Source organism: Cornus florida, unplaced genomic scaffold, assembly GCF_030987335.1.
Source record: "Cornus florida cultivar Cherokee Brave unplaced genomic scaffold, ASM3098733v1 CherokeeBrave_3.0.0_Hap2_Chr10, whole genome shotgun sequence".
Lineage (NCBI taxonomy): Eukaryota > Viridiplantae > Streptophyta > Magnoliopsida > Cornales > Cornaceae > Cornus > Cornus florida.
In genome coordinates this window covers 97,511,732-97,531,536 of record NW_026775580.1, presented here as the reverse complement: position 1 = coordinate 97,531,536, position 19,805 = coordinate 97,511,732, and the positions used below count along the sequence as shown (strand labels likewise).

The 19,805-nt window shown below is 36.7% G+C and overlaps 2 protein-coding genes across 2 annotated transcripts; one reads left to right on the top strand and one right to left on the bottom strand.

Moving 5' to 3' along the window:
* The first annotated feature begins 804 nt into the window (after positions 1–804).
* LOC132276154 (ethylene-responsive transcription factor ERF113-like) lies at positions 805–12,234 on the top strand. Its single transcript, XM_059777439.1, has 2 exons — positions 805–1,217; positions 11,196–12,234. Exons 1-2 carry the CDS (start codon positions 1,202–1,204, stop codon positions 11,870–11,872), a joined length of 693 nt encoding a protein of 230 aa, XP_059633422.1. The 5' UTR covers positions 805–1,201; the 3' UTR covers positions 11,873–12,234.
* Positions 12,235–12,640: 406 nt separating this feature from the next.
* LOC132276153 (E3 ubiquitin-protein ligase ORTHRUS 2-like) lies at positions 12,641–19,591 on the bottom strand. The gene is made up of 9 exons (XM_059777438.1): positions 18,816–19,591; positions 17,768–18,300; positions 16,635–16,760; positions 15,858–15,957; positions 15,657–15,718; positions 15,474–15,576; positions 15,056–15,197; positions 14,649–14,866; positions 12,641–13,442 (listed from the first exon to the last, which is right to left on the bottom strand). Exons 1-9 carry the CDS (start codon positions 19,281–19,283, stop codon positions 12,963–12,965), a joined length of 2,232 nt encoding a protein of 743 aa, XP_059633421.1. The 5' UTR covers positions 19,284–19,591; the 3' UTR covers positions 12,641–12,962.
* Positions 19,592–19,805: the final 214 nt, after the last annotated feature.

Below are 19,805 nucleotides of genomic sequence, written 5' to 3'. Positions count from 1 at the left end.
ATATGACGTAAGCTTATGTCATTCATGCCTCGTTCCCTTTTCGTTCTTCCACTATTAGTTAGAGGCATTTAATTTAGTAAAAGAATTTGACCTAAAAAACAAATAATCCGTCCTTATCTCATTGTTCATGCAATCAAAGGGTCGTAGGTTGGTGGTTGTTCCACGTTTTGGGTCAATTATATGGATGGCAATTGGCAATTCAACGATTCATAATATATATATATACATTTATATATATAGCGTATACGCTTGAACAAAAGGTATGTGGGTCATAGTCTTTGTGTGTTTATTAACCAAATAATTTTCCTTTTTGTTTTTCAAAAACAAATAATGAAGGGAAGCTTGAATTACTTTTGGTCACCTTAAAAAAATATAAACAATAAAAAATTAATAATTATTTGATGCATGTGAGGCCCCACACTATCATTACCGACACACCAAAGTACACATAAATAAATATAATACAATATAATATTTTTTTAGATATATTTCTGTATCTAGACTTTAATATTAGTGAGAGAAAAAAAAACGAACAAACAAAAAAGATTGCGAAATTATTCATGCAATTTAAATGTCAAATGTGATTTTAACCAAATACCAAATTTTAATTTGTCTTTTTATTTTAGAATATAGACATAAGCTAACATGCCTTTAATGATTTTTTATTTTTTATTTTTTTTTCTCTTTTTCTAGTTTTTCCCTTCTTTTCATTTGGTTTTTTTTTTTTCATACATTAATTTTTTAATCTCAAAATACCAAAAAGAAAAAGGGCAAAAAAAGAAGAAGATAAACACAAACACCAATCACCACCCAACCCTATCCCCTCGTCTCCCCCTTATTGCTCTTCAAGAAAACCTCACAGACACTAGTACTACTACTACCTCTTTCATCAAAACTATACATATATATTCCTACTTGCTCTCTCCATATATACATATATATATATATATATATATATATATCACAGTAAGCTATATCATATATATATAGCTTGGTAGTTTTTGAAGCTGATCAACGATCGAAATTAAGCTTGAAAAGAGAAATAAAGCTGGATCGAAGACATGGAAAACGACCGTTTTCGGAGAAAAACGAGGAAGAAGAAGAATATGAAGAAAAGCCAAGTACTGATTCAGTTTCAGCTGATCACACTACTGCTTCCATTACACAATTATTAGAGCATCATGTTCAACCGTCTCAACCCATGTTGCAAGATCAAGGTACATGCACCTATACATACACACACACAGACAAACACATGCACATATATCTATATCAATTTTTATACATATATCTTTATGTGAGGGATGTTGTACGTCTATGCACCGTTAATCATATATATATATCATTTTTTGTTTAATTTGTTCCATTAATATATCTCATTTGTGAGGAAATGAACATATATATGAACATAGTGGGGGTGTTGATCATATAGGATCGGTATCTATCTTGATAATGTCTTATATGCTTTATTTCTTCCACTGTTTTTGTCCTTATTCGAAACATCCCTTTCCTTTTATAGAAACCCATAAATTTTAACTCTTAGTTATCGTTCTAACCTTGTCTAATTTCCTGAAACAGGTACAAATTTTAGATCCAGAATTTTTTTTAGCAAAAATAAAGTTAGAAAAAATGATATTTTAAAACGGACAGACATAAAAATAAAAATATGACGTGATTTTACAAAATTTCAATCTAAATAAACATTATTGCTACTCTTGTTTGTTTTCACAAAATACTTTTTATTGTTTTCATAAAATACTTCACTTAGATTTGATGAAATAATAAGTTTTTATTTATCAGATCAAATAGCGAGACTAGTAAAGTTAAGTTCTCATTTTTTGCGTTTAAAATGGTGCTGAACAAATATGGATATTTCTCATGTCGACATGTTTTGCATCACCTCATTTCATCAACTATTCTTAATTATTTTTACAACTAGAAGGATTTTTTTTCCATCTAGTTTTTTTTTGAAAAAAAATTTAAAATTTAAAGTTTAGTCATTAAATTTATGAATTAATATATAAGATTCTCTACATAGGGAGACCGTCAATTTGTAGTTATATGATTCAAAGAGATAAGATAAGGTCAATTTACATCATGCATTAATTTTCAAATTGGCAATTAATGTAAATGGTATTATTGTGTCTTTGGGATATGCTCCCTCATATTTCCCGGCCAATGTCAACTAATAAATTTACATTATTATTATTATTATTATTTTATTTTTTTACAAAGTAAGAAGGGTTAGAATTTACATTTACATATATATATATATATATATATATATATAAAAGTTCAATTTATCACTATTTTGATGATTGCCTCTTATAGATTGGGTGGGTTGTTTCCTATTAGACAAAAATAAATAAATGACATTTTTCAGTACATTGGATCCCTTATCTGTCTATTTGGTATGCTTATTGTTGATGCGTAAATCCTCACGACTCGGAACGACGGCGTTTACCTGCAAAACAAAGGGACGTCACTTCGAATAGCACCGGTGGGGTGTCAGCCAAGGACCCTCCGATGATCAAGTTAGTACTTGTAATCGTATCACATAATAACTATGTATCTTTTGTTTAGGAGTTTTTTCTCATACCTTCTTTAACGGCTTGGTGCCCTATTTATGGCTGTCGATTGGAATCCAATTGGTTCTGTCGATGTCGATGGTTGATCTTATCTTCCACTTGTGCGAGATCATAGGAGATTTGTTGCCAGATTTGTCGGAGATATGAATAATCCTTTTGACCTCCTCCAATTATGATAGGATTATTCTTACCCTGTTGAACCACGTCAGATTTCATTATCCTTGATAATGGAATATAATCAATCTTATCGAGGGTAGGGTAGGTTTATATTTTTCCCTATCAGTTGTCCCCCATTCCCAAGCTTGCACATCTAGCATTGGGAACGTAAATTTTTTTTTTTTTCAACCCCTGTGAATAGTACCAGTGGGAATCTATTCCCGCGGGTACTATTCATGTGAATAGTAACTCAGGATTTATTTATATATTTTTTTAACCCCTATGAACAGTACCCGCGGGAATCTATTCCCGCGGGTACTATTCATGTGAATAGTAACTTAGGAAAATTATTATTATATTTTTTTTCCCAACCCCTGTGAACAGTACCCGCGGGGGTACTATTCATGTGAATAGTAACTCAGGATTTTTTTTTTTTTTTCCAACCCCTGTGAACAGTACCGGCGGGTACTATTCATGTGAATAGTAACTTGGGAATTTTTTTTTTTTTTTACCCTAGGTACTGTTCCCTTGGATACTATTTTTGGTACCCTTGGGTACTATTTTTTGTACCCTTGGATATTCTGCCCCTGGATACTATTTTTAATACCCTTGGGTATTCTTCTACTCTGCCCCTAGGTACTATTTTTGGTACCCTTGGGTATTCTGCCCCTGGATACTATTTTTAGTACCCTTGGGTATTCTTCTCTTGGGTACTATTTCTAGAACCCTTGAGTACTCCGCCCCTGGGTACTCTGCCCCTGGGTACTATTTTTAGTACCCTCGGGTATTCTGCCCCTGAGTACTCTTCCCCTTGGTAAGGGAATAAATTGTATGAGCTTTACTCAGGTCATTACTCCTTTAATAAGGAAATTAAATTTTACGAGCTTCACCCAGCTCGTTCCCTTTAATAAGGAATTTTTATTGACTATCCCTTTATAGTACAGGGATGTTAATTACGAGATTTATTCAGCCCGGGTCCTTGTAGTACATGATACTTATTTACTCACCCTTATAGTACGGAGATATTTGATTACGGGATTCATTCAGCCCGGGTCCTTGTAGTACAGGATACTTATTTACTATCCCTTATAGTACAAGGATATTGATTACAAGATTCATTCAGCCCGGGTCCTTGTAGTACAGGACACTTATTTACTATCCCTTATAGTACGGGGATATTTGATTACGGGAATCATTCAACCCATCCCTTTAGTAAGGGAATAAACTTTACGAGCTTTACTCAGCTCGTCCCTTTAGTAAGAGAATTAATTACCACATAAGTATAAGTACGGGGATATTTGATTACGGGAATCGTTTAACCCGTCCCTTTAGTAAGTGAATAAACTTTACGAGTTTTACTCAGCTCGTCCCTTTAGTAAGGGAATTAATTACCACATAAGTATAACACGTGAGGGGGAGGATCATTTTTTGACCTGACCTTTGTAGGTTAAGTCCTGATCTCTGATGACCATACTTTTGTCAGTTAGGCCCTAATCTTGGTCTCTGATGACCAAACTTGGGGTAACCGGGCACTGATCTTGGATGACCTAGCCTTTGTAGACTTTGGGCAATCAATTCTTAGTCTTGGTTGACTAGGCCTTGGTTTTGGATAACCAAGCCTTGATTTATAATAACCAAGGGTTGTACCCTTCCCGTCGTGTAGAGACTAGAAACCCGACTAGCTCGATGTACCAAGGTACGATCAATCTTCTAAACTTTGTCATCATATGTAGATCGGCGATTGATATCGTATGATTCACTATTCTGCCCCCGATGTTGGGATCTTGGGTGATGACCCATTCCATAGACGTTTATGCAACGGACGGGGTGTCTGGTGCTGCAACAATTTACAGTTGTCTAAAAATATTGGATTGGGTTAGAAGTAATTACTAAAAATTAACCTGCAATGGATTATCAATCCAAAATTCTGCATAATCTGAAGTCGATAGGCCATTCCTGCAAAGGAAGATATGTGACGACTGTCGTCTGGTAGGTGGAGGCTTAGTGTCCAGCGACTGGCTTGATGCCTGGTGGATAGAGGCGTGGTACCCAACGGCTGACAGATGACGGTTTGGTGGTTAGTACCTCGTTGGGTCCAATGATCGCCCTTAACTTAGGAACCTGCTTGGGAATACAGACTTCATTGGACATGGGATTTTGAGGGACATTGGACCTCCTTGGACCTAAAGGTCTCGATACATTCTTGGGTGTAGAAGGGCACCCTTATTGTATGAACGAACGGAGTAATGAAACTCCGTTGCTAGAGACATCCTCAGTAGTAGAAGCTTTACTAGTAGGTAGAGACACCCTTGTTGGTGGTGATCTTCTTGATAGGTGGAGACCTACCCATTTATGTAAGTACAAAAAGACCAGACCTTAGTCTTCAACGATCTGGCCTTGGTAATTGGTTGCTGCCCGATATGAGATGGAGTCTGGTCTTTACGACCAAACCTCAGTAGTGAAGGGACCAAGCATCGTTAGATGGAAAACACCATATTGGACTGCCTGGGTCGACGTGCCAAATTTTGAAAGGTGGCATCACGTAACCCATTGTTTTGTCCCCAGTATGATAGACGAGTAATCAAGATGTAGAGTCTCGTCCTTATATAAGAACATGGAAACCCGTTGTCAACTGATGACTTTGGGAAGGTTTCCATGATCAGAAAATTTCATCTTGTTATCCGAGCCAAGTCGCGTCGGGATTATTTTTTCTTCAGAGAACTAATCGTTCCCACAGACGGCGCCAGCTGTTGATGCGTAAATCCTCACGACTCAGAACGACAGCGTTTATCTGCAAAACAAAGGGACGTCACTTCGAATGGCACCGGTGGGGTGCCAGCCAAGGACCCTCCGACGATCAAGTCAGTACTTGTAATCGTATCACATAATAACTATGTATCTTTTGTTTAGGAGTTTTTTCTCATACTTTCTTTAACGGCTTGGTGCCCTATTTATGGCTGTCGATTAGAATCCAATTGGTTCCGCCGATGTCGATGGTTAATCTTATCTTCTGCTTGTGTGAGATCATATGAGATTTGTTGCCAAATTTGTCGGGGATATGAATAATCCTTTTGACCTCCTCCAATTATGATAGGATTATTCTTACCCTGTTGAACCATGTCAGATTTCATTATGCTTGATAATGGAATATAATCAATCTTATCGAGGGTATGGTAGGTTTATATTTTTCCCTATCACTTATCATTTGAATCATGTTTCTTACACAAAATGAAGTTCTCAATGCAAAAAGTGTCAGCGAATTATGCCACAAATTCTTAGTTTAGCTCGGTTTCTAATTTAGAAGTGTATATTATTAGGCAATTTGTTCTTGGTCAACGTATAAGTCTTAGACTTTAAGGAATAGCATGTAATACAAAGTTTAACAAGGAATTGATCGGTTTGAAATTCAATAAGGACTCCCGTCTTAAGTTACACAATACTTTTTAATGAGTGTCGTTCTTACGTTTTAAACGTACTCTCACTTTCATGTTTTGTACGCACTTTCACTCTCACGTTTCGCGCGCACTGTCACTCTTGTTCCTCCCTGACATTACGAAAGCGATAAAATCGGTCACAAATAACATGGGTTACATTGAATTCACAAAGTAGAAACATGTAAATTTATAATAGAGAAAATCTAACACTAGAAGGAAACTAATCCTAGAAATAAGCCTAAAAAGAAATTCTTTCTAAAAATTTTGGAAAAGAGAAACGAAACATAATCAATAAAAACTATTAAATATAAAATCTTAGAACATTCCGACTTCGTTAAGATCTCGAACAACCAACTGGCATGTGACCTAGCGGTATAAGGTCCCTACTTTCCAAAGGGAGGTCAGGGGTTCGAACCTCAGTGGAGGCAATGTGTATAAGTACCAACTAGGAAAAAAAAAAAAAATAAGACCTCGAACAAAAATTCCGAAATAATTAGCAGGGCTCTTATAAGATAATAAAATGTGATTTCGGAGCCCTAAACAAAGGTTTTAAACCAAAAACCAACATGGTCCACAAGCTAAAGCTAGCGGGTTTTCACAATAATACATCGTCCCACCCAAAAATACTCCACTTGGGTAAAAAAATGACTTTTCAAACTGTTCACCATTCTATCTTGCATCAGTCCCTTCCACTTCAAAAAAAAACTCGTTCTTGAGTTTAGCTACGAATAACATAAAGTAATGCTTATCATAAAATCATATTTTTCACTGCCATGAGAACCTCCAAAGCACGGCGCCAAAGTATTTTCATTCGCACCTTCCGGAATAAATAATTCTTCAGTTACATACAATCTACTCAAATAATGATATTTCCCTAATTTTAAGCCCAAATTCATCCAAATCATCTTGTAATTCAAAATTTTATTTGACCCTATCATTAATTAATTCATATTTCTTACTTTTAATGTCAAACTTCTTGTCACCATCATCTTCTTTTATTACCTCTGAATTTGTATTATTGGAAGCTTTTTTAGATGTCTCTATTGTGAGTAAAACATGGACAACTTCATCATCCTCAATGTTAAATGCAAAAGAGAGAACTTTGAATTGTAGATTGATGTATAATAAGATACAAGAGGGTTTATACAGGAGGGATTATGTGTGATGAACAAGTAAACCCTATATGTATATATGGTAACTAAATATATTCTAATCCTATACAAGGTAGAATCCTATATATAGTAATCTTATATAAGGGTAGAATATATTATACAATATAGTAATAAGATCTCTAATATATTCTAACAGCCCTCCTCAAAATCAATGTGGATTGAATGAAACCAGCTTGAGTTTGGAAATAAGATCATGAAAGCGACATGGCGGAAGCGATATGGTGAAGACATCAGCGATCTGATCATGTGAAGTGATGGACCGCAATTGTAAGGTTTCTGAAGAAGATGATGACGAACAAAATGACAGTTTATAGGAGTGCAATCCAGATTGTACATAATGATGTTTTTCATGAGCACACTAAACATATTGAGATTGACTGTCATTTTGTTTAGTGCGCTCATGAAAAACATCATTATGTGCAATCTGAATTGCATTCTTATTTATTGTCATAATAGGAGTGCAATCCAGATTGCACATAATGATGTTTTTCATGAACGCACTAAACATATTAAGATTGCTTTCAAGAAAAAAAAATAAAAAATAAAAATAAATTATGACACTGCTAACGTGGCGCGCTGATGTGGCAGACTGATACGTGGTGCGCGCGTGGATCTGACACAGCTGGGGCACGTGGCTGACCGAAAAAACTGGCTAAACCTGCTGGTCGTGCATGGGAGCACGTGCGTGGTGTTTTTCGACTATTTTTGGTTGCTTCGGGATGATTTGAGTGTGTTCTTTCATTTGGTATGCTCATAATTGCGAAAAAAACTTGCAGAAACTCAAATTCGAACCCCTAAAAGGATGTATTCTTGATGAACTTAGTCATCAGAGAAAAAATAAATAAATAAAATAAAATAAAGTGAACAGAGAACTTGGCTCTAATATCATGTTAAATATAAAAGAGAGAACTTTGTATTATATATTGATGTATAATAAAATGTATACAAGAGGGGTTATGTGTGATGAACAAGTAAACCCTATATGTATATGGTAACTAAATATATTCTAATGCTATACAAGGTAGAATCCTATATAAGGGTAGAATATATTATACAATATGGTAATAATATCTCTAATATATTCTAACACTCAACTACTAGAGGCGAAGTAACGAAATTTTTCTCTTGATCAACTTCAATAATATCACTTGTTACTCCAACAAAATTATTATTATCCTTGATGCCACTATCTTTTTTGCAACTTTCCTTTGTAGGCTTTTTGGCATATGGATACTGTTTGCGACAATTTTGGTATTTTTTATACATCAACTCCTCATAATTTGATGGTAAGAAATTAGCCATCAATAGCTGTTTCATCTTGTAACACAACTGCACAGGCTATTTTCCTTGCCTCCTCCGATTAGTGCGTATTTGTTCCCACCAAGCTGAAGCCCATCCTTTCAATTTAAAGGTAACAAACGGAACTTACTTATTTTGAGGTGTCTCAAAATACTCGAAAAATTCTTCAATTTCTTTAAGTGAGTCTAAGGCACCTTTAATAACAACACTGCCATGAAAAGTAAGTAAATCAACTTTTACCTGAAATTCATGATTGTCCGGATATCTACGATTTTTGTTGCGTCTACCTCGATCACTGAATCCGAACTCCTCATCATCAGAATAATCCGCATAGGATGGAGGCCTACATTGATATACAGGAACATAATCCATATTCGGTTGGCTGCGAAACACGTCATCAGCAAACCACGGACCTGGTTGCCACCAATCCCAAATCTAATTGCTACGTACCGTTCTTGAGTATACATGGCTGCCTAAGGGGCCTTCACTCTGTGATCATCATCGGCAAATTAGATGCTAACAAAACGAGTAATTGTCATCAGCCTAGGGTAAATCAAGGTTTTGATACCAACTGTCGTACCGGAAGTGATAAAATCGTTCACAAGGAACATAGGTTACTTTGAATCGACAAAATAGTGTACTTTGAATCCACAAATTAGAAGAAAAATTATAAAGCAATTGAAATATTATTAATCAAATGTTAAATTATGCTCTTACAATACATATATATTTATAATAGAGAAAACTTCACACTAAAACGAAACTAAAAACATAAGAGAAAGTAATCCTAAAAATAAGTCTAAAAATAAATTCTGAAAAAAATAGAAAACGAAACATAATTAATAAAAACTACTAAATAGAAAATCTTAGAGCATTACGACTTCGTTAAGATCTCGAACAAAAATCCCAAAATAATTAGTAGGCCTCTTATAAGACAATAAAACACGATTTCAGATCCCTAAACGAAAGTTTCAGCCGAAAATCAACATGCCCCACAAGCTTAAGCTAATGGATTTTTCACAATACGTCGTTTCCACCCCAAAAAAACACTCCAATCGGGTCAAAAATGGACTTTTCAAATTGTTCATCATTTTGTCCAGAATTATGTCCTGCATCACCCACTATTTGTGAATTAATTTTGTCGCTTTTGCCTTCCCACTCTCGAATTCGCTCTCCCTCTCACTTTTTGCGACCTACCCACCCAAGGAGCCAGTTCCTCCTAGTTTGATTTAGGGACTCTCATGAATGAGTGAGTTTTTTTTTCCTTCGATTGCATGCCAAAATGTCATAAATATTCCTCTTACAAAACTGTGATGTTCTTGTGGAGCCTTGGATGTTTGACTTATCGAGCAATGATGTAAGCATACAATGTGGACAATTACAGTTTTGCAGGAGGATCGCTCATACGCTCCGCGCGCGTTCTCGCTCCCGTTCCACTATTTTTAAATTAATTTTGTCGTTTTCGCACTCCCGTTCTCACTCCTGCTCCCGTTTTATGTAACTTACTCACCCAAGGAGTTAGTTCCTACTAGTTTGATTTAAGGTCTTTCATGAGCTAGTTACTTCTTTTCCTTTCGATTCGATGCCAAAATGTCATAATATTCCTCCTACAAAATTGTGATGTTCTTGTGGAGACTTGGACATTTGACTGATGGAGTCGCTAGTGATGTAGCATACAATGTGTACAATCACCATTTTGCATGAGGATCATGACATCTTGGTATGCAATCGAAAGAAAAGGAGAAACTGGCTCCTTGGGTGAAAGTCCTTAATTTAGATCGGGAGGAACTAGCTCCTTGGTTGGAAGTCCCTAGATCAGGCTAGGTCGTAGGGGCGGTCCATGGGTGTGAGTCCCTAAAGAGTGATTTTGTTTTGTGTGCAAGATTGAAGCTACAAAAGAATTATCATACTCAATTTGGCTTGAGAAGTGATTACTGACTTAATGGAATTTGAGCGAATGTGAAGATTGTTGGGATTTGTATCTCAAATTCCTAATTTAGTTAGATTTCTAATTTAGAGTTGCATTTTGTTAGAAAATCTCTTCTCCAACAAATCTTGGATTCCAAAAAATTGTAATCCTTATCAAACAAGAAAATGGGTCCAGTGGTTACGAGAGAATAGACTCATGAAGTGGTACATAAAATATGATACATTGTTAGTACTATACTGTTGTAATATTCTACCACATCATAGTGAAATCTTTTCTCATATATAGATGTAGGTCTATTTAACCAAAACGACATTATATTTTGTACTTTTTTGCGATTACTTTGGAGCTTTTCGTTGGATCTCAATGTATTAGCGGGCTTCAGCTGCCCCCAACAAAAAGCATGAACCAACATCCCTTTATATTAACAATTGACTTTCCAATTCATTGGTGCTTGTTTAACATTTCTAGCAAAACTAAATAGCAATTAATTTAGTTCTACACGCATGATTGACTTCTTTCTTATAACATACTTGTTGATAGACACTATATTTGTACATGCATACTGAAACTTAATTGAAGCATGCAGTGGGCTAATTAGATGTCTCTAATTGTGAAGGAAATCCAAGGATCAGAAGACACTACAGAGGAGTAAGGCAAAGACCATGGGGCAAATGGGCAGCCGAAATTCGCGACCCGAAGAAGGCGGCACGAGTTTGGCTGGGCACATTTGAGACAGCAGAGGATGCAGCCCTTGCGTATGATGAAGCTGCTCTCAAGTTCAAAGGAAGCAAAGCTAAGCTCAACTTTCCTGAAAGAGTTCAAGGGAAGACCGAATTTGGTTATGTCATGAGTCGTCCCACGGATGCTCAAGGGGACTCAACCACCTTTGCTACCCAAATTCCTCAGCAAGCTCTTCCTCCTCCTCCTCATCATCATCATCATCATCCTGCAATGTCACAACAGGCGTACCCGGACCCGGACTTTGTTCAATATGCTAGACTTCTTTCTAGTAATGATGGTGATTTCCCTTATTTCACTTCAGCTCTCTATAGTGATCAAATTGGAGTTGTGGGTTCACAATCTTCAGCAACAGCATTGTCCTCTACAACAACAGCATTGTCCTCTAGTACAACAACCTCCTCGTATAATTTGGACCCCCAGCAACAACAACAACAACAACATGAGTTTGGTCTCAGTTCATCATCACAATTTCAAAGCTCCTCTAGTATTACTTCTGATCATATTCCCAAGCGCGGCAATGATTTTGATACTAGTAGTAACCCAAATGAGTAGATGGGTTATAGTTGGAACTGAGTTTGTGCCGAAATATTTGCATAAATTATTTATTATTATTATTAATTGGTACGACCAATTTTCATTGTTATATTTCAATTTTTTGGAGTTTATTTCAATTAGTAAGAGGATATTGAGAGACCATGCACGCAATAAAGTGTCTCTGCAGCACAAGAAGAAGAGCTTATGAGGTTCTATTGATTAATTTTTTCAGTCAATGAAATCTCTTTCAGCTCAGATCCTGTAAAGCATGGGGAGGATTTTTTTTGTGCATTAAGAGGATTCAAATATGTAGTTACATGCAAGTTATTGTTTAAATTTGGATTCATTCTCTTAATTTATATGTTTCCTTTTTCCAAGTATTATTGGTATGATTGCACTAAGCCCCAGTGGATGGTAGGATGAAACTTCAGTACTTGGACATACCAAATGCACCGAGTGTGGATTCGAATCCATCCGTTGGAACTAGTACGGGTTGGGATCTTCCAATTAAAAGAACCTTTTGAATTACAAATTAGACATGGAAATTTTACCTGTGCTTTTTTTTTTTTCCCGTAAATGAAAAATATATATATTGAAAAGAAGAAGCCCATACAGAGGCAGAGGGAAAAGCCCACCAAGCCAAGATCCTACAGGCCAGGGCAACAATACAACCAAAAGGCAACCAGCAAAAAAAGAACAAACCCAAACAGTACACAAGTCATGGAGGCCCAATGTAAAATAACCGTAACTCACGCACAAGCCCAATATGATAATAGATATATTCAATTATCAAAAACAGTTTACTTCAAACCATTAGAATATTTGGATAACTAATTTACAAAGCAAATCCTTAATCAGCTCAAACCAATGAAAAATGCAGTTTCATCTTTCATATGGCAGGATAAAGCAATCATCTTTTCTGAACTGAGTAGATCATTGCACACAATCAAATTTTAGCAAATGTTATACAAAAACTAATTGCCTTTTCAATGTTGTCGAATAATTACACAGAAGAACATGCGTTTAAATATCATTTTGCAACCCACCAAAAAGCCTTCAGAAGCACTAACCTTCAGGACTTAATAAAAAAAAGGCACGAACAAAAAAATCAGACACTAACCAGAGGAAGGTCAACAAAGTCATCGTCGTCAACCACCAGTTTCGCCTTCTTGCTTCTGGTTTTCACACCGGCATCCAGAGTTGATGAGCAGTTGGCATCAGTAGCCTTCTTTCTCTTAGAAGTCCTCCTTGATTTGCCATCAACAGTTTCTTGCACTTTTTTATCAGACAATTGAGGTTTCACAGGGCTAACATCATTGTCACCATTCACTGCATCAGGCTTCTCAAGGGATTCCTTCCCCTTGTATGTTTGCTTGGCTTTAATTTTGGTTGGAGAATTTAGAATGCCTTGTTTGCCTTCATCTTCCTCCGACAATTCAAAATTTTTATCACAGACCTCAGTATCTCCAGCAACCACATCAGATTTCTCGTCTGTGCCGTCAGTTTCTTCACTTGACTCTATATTTTCTCCCATCTCTTTAGTCTGACGCTGGAGTGATTCTATCACACCCATTAACTCTCTATTAACCTGTCCAAGAAAGAAAAAGAGTCTTCAAGAGCAACCACACAATTTTAATTTTCATTGCATCCAAACAGAAGCCTGGCATGAAAGTGGAGTTACCATCACCAGATACCAAAATGAGACCGATATAACAGCAATGACATCATTTTTTAAAAAGTATCAATGATGTTTAATGGGAGCATGCATATAATTCTTTCAAACATAGAACCATATTCAACTGCTATAAACACCAAATGTGTGGTTTCAAATGCTACATAAAACACAAATGAATAATTAATTTCCCTTCATACCATTTGGAAGTCCCCTTCGATATGGCCTCATTAACATTAAAATTCATCAGTTCAAATGGAACAATTTGGAAAAATAAGAGTTTTCACCATTTTTTATTTTTTCTTTTTGTTAATGGTCGACTTCAAGTCTCTTGAAATGTCAAAATTCAAGATAATGAACATCTTTTTCGAGATGACCATTATCCCAACTCGGTCCATTCAAACTGACAAATTTCTACATTGAAATGCTTGTAAAAAGTTAATGGACCTGTTCAAATTCAAGAAAACATTCAAAAAGGCCCTTAGGCAACACATCCCTACCAATCCCTCTGCAGGTTACAGAGAATCCAAATTGTAGCGTGAATGTAACTTCAAGCCTTGACTGACTCACTATATCTTGCTTACACTTCAAGGCAAAGGCTTCAATTTGTTTGAATTCTCATTTCTTGTTTTGCAATTATCTTAGGAAGTAGAACCTTTAATTAATCTTCTTATATGAAAAAATCAAGCTGATGATTTCCCAGGAAGAAATGGGGATGTCATGCTTGATAATCTAAGACATGTTAAATGGACTCGGATATGTGAGTCAGGGACGGGTATGTATCCACATGTCAGACGTGTCAAATCCCAACCAAAAGGACACATGGACGCTACTAAATTTTTATTTTATTCTTTTAGAGAAAAATAATGTTTTCATATAGGCATTTCACTCATTTGAAGTTATAATATAATAAAATCAAACTATTGGACATATTATTTAGGTGCATGTCCAACCAAAAGTGTTGGACACATCCCATACCCATGTCCAAATAATGTCTCGGATACGGGTGCTTCACCTACTTTGGAAGAGTCCATGTAACATAGTATCTAAGATCTAAGGAAGTGCAAACTCTACTATTCTGATACTAAATTTAATTGTCTAATAAAAATTTTCCAAAAATACCTGTGGATTCTGAAGGAAATCAGAAATGTCATTTGAACAAGACGGGCATTTCATAATATTCTTCTGTGCTCGTAATGTCCGTCTCCCTTCACATGTCCTCTGTTTTATGAAAGTTTGACCAGAAAAAGCAGCCTCCAAACAGGCCTTGCAAAAATTATGAGCACAAGGGGTGGTGAGGGGGGAAGTCATCACATTTTGGCAGATAAGACAGCTGAACTCTGCATGATCAAGTACCTAGGTTACATAATCACATGTATTTGGATTTTTTCGCTACATATAAATAGATATCTTACTGAGAAAATAATCCAACAAAAGAACAAAATTTATTATGGTTATCAGAACAGATCAGGCATTAGAAAAGGTGAAGGAATTGCCTCTTATAAACAAGGTCAAATAAGTATAATAACCTTTCAAAAGCCTCTCCGTTATGGACATAGGTTGTGTTTGACGTCTAACTTTTGTTCTCTTTCCATCCTCTAGGTTTCCATTGTCTGCTCGTTTCCTACTTTCTGGTGGAGATTTTTTCCACATCCAGCAACCTTTTTCCTCCTGCATATCAAAAACTGGGCACGTGAGTACATAAGAAATTCGGTAATGAGTAACTTATGGTCTGACAGTACCACAAATGCCCAGGAAGGAAAGATAAAAAGAAGACAAAAATTGGATATTTCAAGTCTGACTAATTTCAATAGTATAGATCTTTCTTCTTTTTTCCCCATGAAGACGATTATAAGAAAATTGTCTCCCAAAAGGTGGGTGAAGCAGCAAAATCTGTACAGCAAATAAACAATTCTCTCCCAGTGTAAAAAGTTAAAAGTAGCTCACATCATAATCCCAGGAGGGAGTTCCCTTTCTTTCAGTAATATCTGTTGCATTCTTCAACTCCTTAATAATGGGCAAAGGTCTCGGAAGGTCCCCATGGTCATCACTTCAGATTTATATGCAAAAGGTTAAACACCAGCACATGACACACATAGGGAGATGAAAATGACGGTGCCAATAACAAACCTTGTCCATGGGGCAGGATCATTGTCACATCGCACAAAAAGATATCGGCACACCTTAAATCCCTAATACAGCAAAACAATTAGAGGTCATACTTTCTTTTTCTTTTTTGATAAGTAAAACAATTAGAGGTCATACTTGGCAAGAACTAGGCCTAAGCATCATCTCTATGCATATAACTACAATTTTTAGCAACTACCCTACTTGAATTCCAACTTTGCGCCAACACTTTTCAATCCTGTAAACCCCGTCGTATCGAACCCCTGTTTCTGGTGCATAAGAGGAACGTTTTTCCTTATGAGACCTGCCGATCAAAAAAGGGCTAGTTAAGAACAGAGAGTAATGTCCACATAGAAGCAAACAAAAAAACTTAAAATCCCTCCAAGGAACAATTAATAAGTTTTCACCCCAATTTATTCATCATTAAATCTTTGGCATATCTATAGCCAACACACAATATGACATTGTTCTAATTGCGAGTTATACTTCCCAGTAACCTATAAATATTTGGGGTGTCATTAGAAGGATGAAAGAAATAAATTGTTCATCACACATATATCAAGCATTACAATACCAACCTTGATCCTGAACATTATATAGAGGTCAAGGAAAGAAAGGAAAAGAGGAAGGAGAAATTCACTGAGCAATATTCTTTTTCATGATTGAGCAACTAAAGGATTCACTGTAGTATGTGCTACTTATTAAAAATACCTTCAATCTGAAGATTGATAAACCAGTTACAGGAAATGTAGCACTCCCACTTCGGGGATCTAACCCTGGTACTTACAACTTTTATCTTTCATAAACGAAAGAAAAAAGTAGGAGGAAAGGTGAAGAGTTTCCTTTTGTAAGGGAAACTATGTTAACATCCAACATCTCACATTGGAACATATAAGCCTCAATTTTGTGCCACACTCACTCAACAATATGAGATGAATTTTATAAAGCTTCACTAAAGATATTTAACATGTTGGCGCTTACCTAACAACGCGGACAGGATAACCTTTTCGACAACTAACTCGTAACGCCTCATTGAGTTTTTCAAACTTCTGATCATGTGATTGTGTCTTGTTTGTCCTTTTATTCCCACTGAGGTCTCTTCCACCACTGTCCATTACCAATCAAGAGGCAGAGTGAGAGAAGGCTAGAATAAGAACAAGGGATTAATCTGAACACATATAAGAGAAGACCAACAAACAATAAGTGTTATTTGTTGTGGGGAAGGTTGATCATAAGAATAAGTATAGTCGTGCTTAGCCATTCAAATTAGACTGACTCAAGGCAGACAATTTATGTGAAACAAAATTCGGGGTGAATCTTGTCACCAAGCATATGAACAAAATTCAGAAGATAAAAGAATTATGTAGAACAAAAATGCAAATAGAAAAATATCAGAGGCAGTGCACTGCACGATTAAATATCATGGAGACCTTAAAACAACAATTATTAATTAAAAAAAGAAGGATTTGAAACTTTTCTGATGATTGTACAAATGGTTGCAAATTTGCAATCCATGCAATCATTCATTTAGCTCCTACCAACAACTAGAAGGTTTACCAAAGATCAAGCTACTTTTCTTTTCATTTTCTTTTCTTCTCTTTTTTTTTTTTTTTTTTTAATCCTAGCAAACAAGGGGAAGGGGGGGACTTGACAGGGGCACACCCGCTCCCTGATCGAATGCTAAACCAACTAGGTCACTGGGTAATGCCCCAAAGATCAAGCTACCTTGAACTGCAACCTGTCAAGTTATTTTTCTTTTTCACTTTAAATTTTTCATTTTGGTAAGTTATTTCAGCCATCAATTCCCTTCATGAGGAACAAACCAAATCTGTTTAACTTTAGTCAAATTACTAACCAGTGCTTTTGTTTTACAGATTATAGAGAACAAGCCAAAGCTGCATTTTATAAATCCTCCTTCCATAACTATTTTAACTTTGGTTAAATAACTGAAAAAAAAAGAAAAAAAAAAACCCTACTATGATTCAAATCATGCAAATAATTATACAGAGTAACATCTTTAACCCAAATCAAATTAGCTTTGTTTCATGACGATGCTGGTGATAAGTAAAGACATTGCATGTTAAGGACATCACTCTAATGTATCAAAAACACACCTTCCTGTGTAGAGAAACCACTCGCCATGGTCTTCATCATCTTGATAGCCTCCAGAGAGCGCAACCGACTGGGCGCCATAATCACACTGCCCAGCAATCCCTGCAACATGAGGTAGGTGAGTCCCCCACTGCCTGCACTCCATCCGATCCTCCCAAGACTCCCCCACCAAAACACCCTGCTTTCTCTCTGGATCATTCTCTGCCAGAATCGGTCCAAAATGATCAGGCGGGACCGTGACAAAGATTTTTCCACTGCAAGCATTAGCCTTTCCAGCCTTCTTTGCCCGGTCAGTGGTATATGCTTTGTCAGGTCGGTTTTGGTTGTGAACAAAATGACAGACCTTTGGTGCGCCCCCAGTAGCAGCTGATTTTGATAACTTAGCCATTCTGATGGCAACGACAAGCGTAGAATTGATTCGAGGTTGGCTTGCCATCTTGGCTGGGATTGCAAAACGGCAATTTGCACAAGTGCGCTTCCCTTGCCCTATCCATTTCTGGAAGCACTTGAGGCAAAAATTATGACCGCATGGTGTCTGAAACAAGAACAACTAGATATTTTCAAGACTTGGCTAATTCAAAATCCCTTGAATTGAAATACCACTCTATTGAATTTACAAACACACCAAATCAAAACCCACAACCTGTAATAATCAACATATTTTTATGTTTCATTGTTATGCACAGATTAAAGTCTTTTTTACATCAACACATCAGAAGTAATAAGGCACAACGTGTATGCCTGGGCATAGCACTATAACAGTGCAACATGATTAACAATAAGAAATGGTTGAGAATACACAAAGATGAAAAATATGAACGCCTTCATGAGAACTTTAGGCATACTAAAAAAAGATACAAGTTTTAACAATAAGCTATGAATTTCTAGTTGAAGAATCATTGATACTGAGGCATTATAGAAGGCTTTTAGTCTTAGTGAAGTACCAAAACTGATAGATTAGGGCTAAACATGAAAAATAATATTAGCATATTATTATTTCAGCTTTCCATAAGCTTGTTGAAAAATTGAGGAAAGAGATGATAAAAATACCGTAACAGGTCTGTCCGGAAGCAGCATACAAAATGAGCAGTTCAAACTCTCATCAAGCAGATTCAGGACATCATTGTTATCGTCTTTCACCATCTTCTCCTTCTCCTCCATAACCGTTGACTTGGCGCCTCTGCTCATCAGGTCTTGGCGCCTCTTCGCCTTATCTTGCTCGGTCAGCGAATCGTCGGACTCGATCGCTCGAATCGCCGCTATCAGGTCGCCTGAAGACGATTCGGAACCCACCGGCTTTCCCGGCTGTGGATCCGAGCCGGCGACGGGAGAGCAGTCGGGACACTCCCATTGGACGGCGAGAGCTAGGGTTTTGGGACGAGAAGGAGCGGAGAGGCAAGTCACGTGCCACGGTGTGACGCAGGTCTTGCACGTGAGGGTTTCGTTGTCCGCCGGCTTCGTCTTGCAGACCATACAAATGCCCTCGCCGTCGCAGGGAAGATCGCTATCGTGCGCCATGGAATAGGATAAGATGGGATAGGTAACACCGTAACACTTTGACTGAATACTAATTCGGTGTGGAAGACGATTGAATATGAGAGATTTGAGTTGTGAGATTTTTTGGATAGAATAAATTGCAGTTGGAATTTGGAAGACAGAGAGACAGAGAGAGAGAGAGAGGCGGGGGTTGTTTGGAAACTAATTTTGGGGGAATTGATGAAATTTGAATTTTCCCTCCTCTTTCTTTCCACTGTCTAAAAATGGAAAATTTCCCGGCATGGTTTTAGGGTACCCAAAAACCTGAGACTGAGTCAAGACTTGGACACTACTCCAACAAAAGAGGCTATATTTCCAACGATTGCTACGCCACCAACCTCCAACATCCCCTGTACACACGTGTACGATGACAAATTGGAGTTCGTCTCAACCTAAAATTGATATTTTTACGATGAATATCCACGTTTTTCTTTAGATCATTTCGAACAAAGATTCTTAATTAGTGATGAATTATTATTAATTTTTTATTTTCAAAGGTGTTTA

What these genes read in the sequence shown, in the direction of transcription:
- LOC132276153 (XM_059777438.1), bottom strand. Translation starts at nt 19,283, where the DNA reads ATGGCGCACGATAGCGATCTTCCCTGCGACGGCGAGGGCATTTGTATG. An exon ending in TGGTTTCTCTACACAGGAAG is followed by an intron (nt 16,761 to 17,767) that starts GTGTGTTTTTGA and finishes GGTAATGGACAG; the next exon opens with TGGTGGAAGAGACCTCAGTG. An exon ending in GATCCTGCCCCATGGACAAG is followed by an intron (nt 15,577 to 15,656) that starts GTTTGTTATTGG and finishes ATAAATCTGAAG; the next exon opens with TGATGACCATGGGGACCTTC.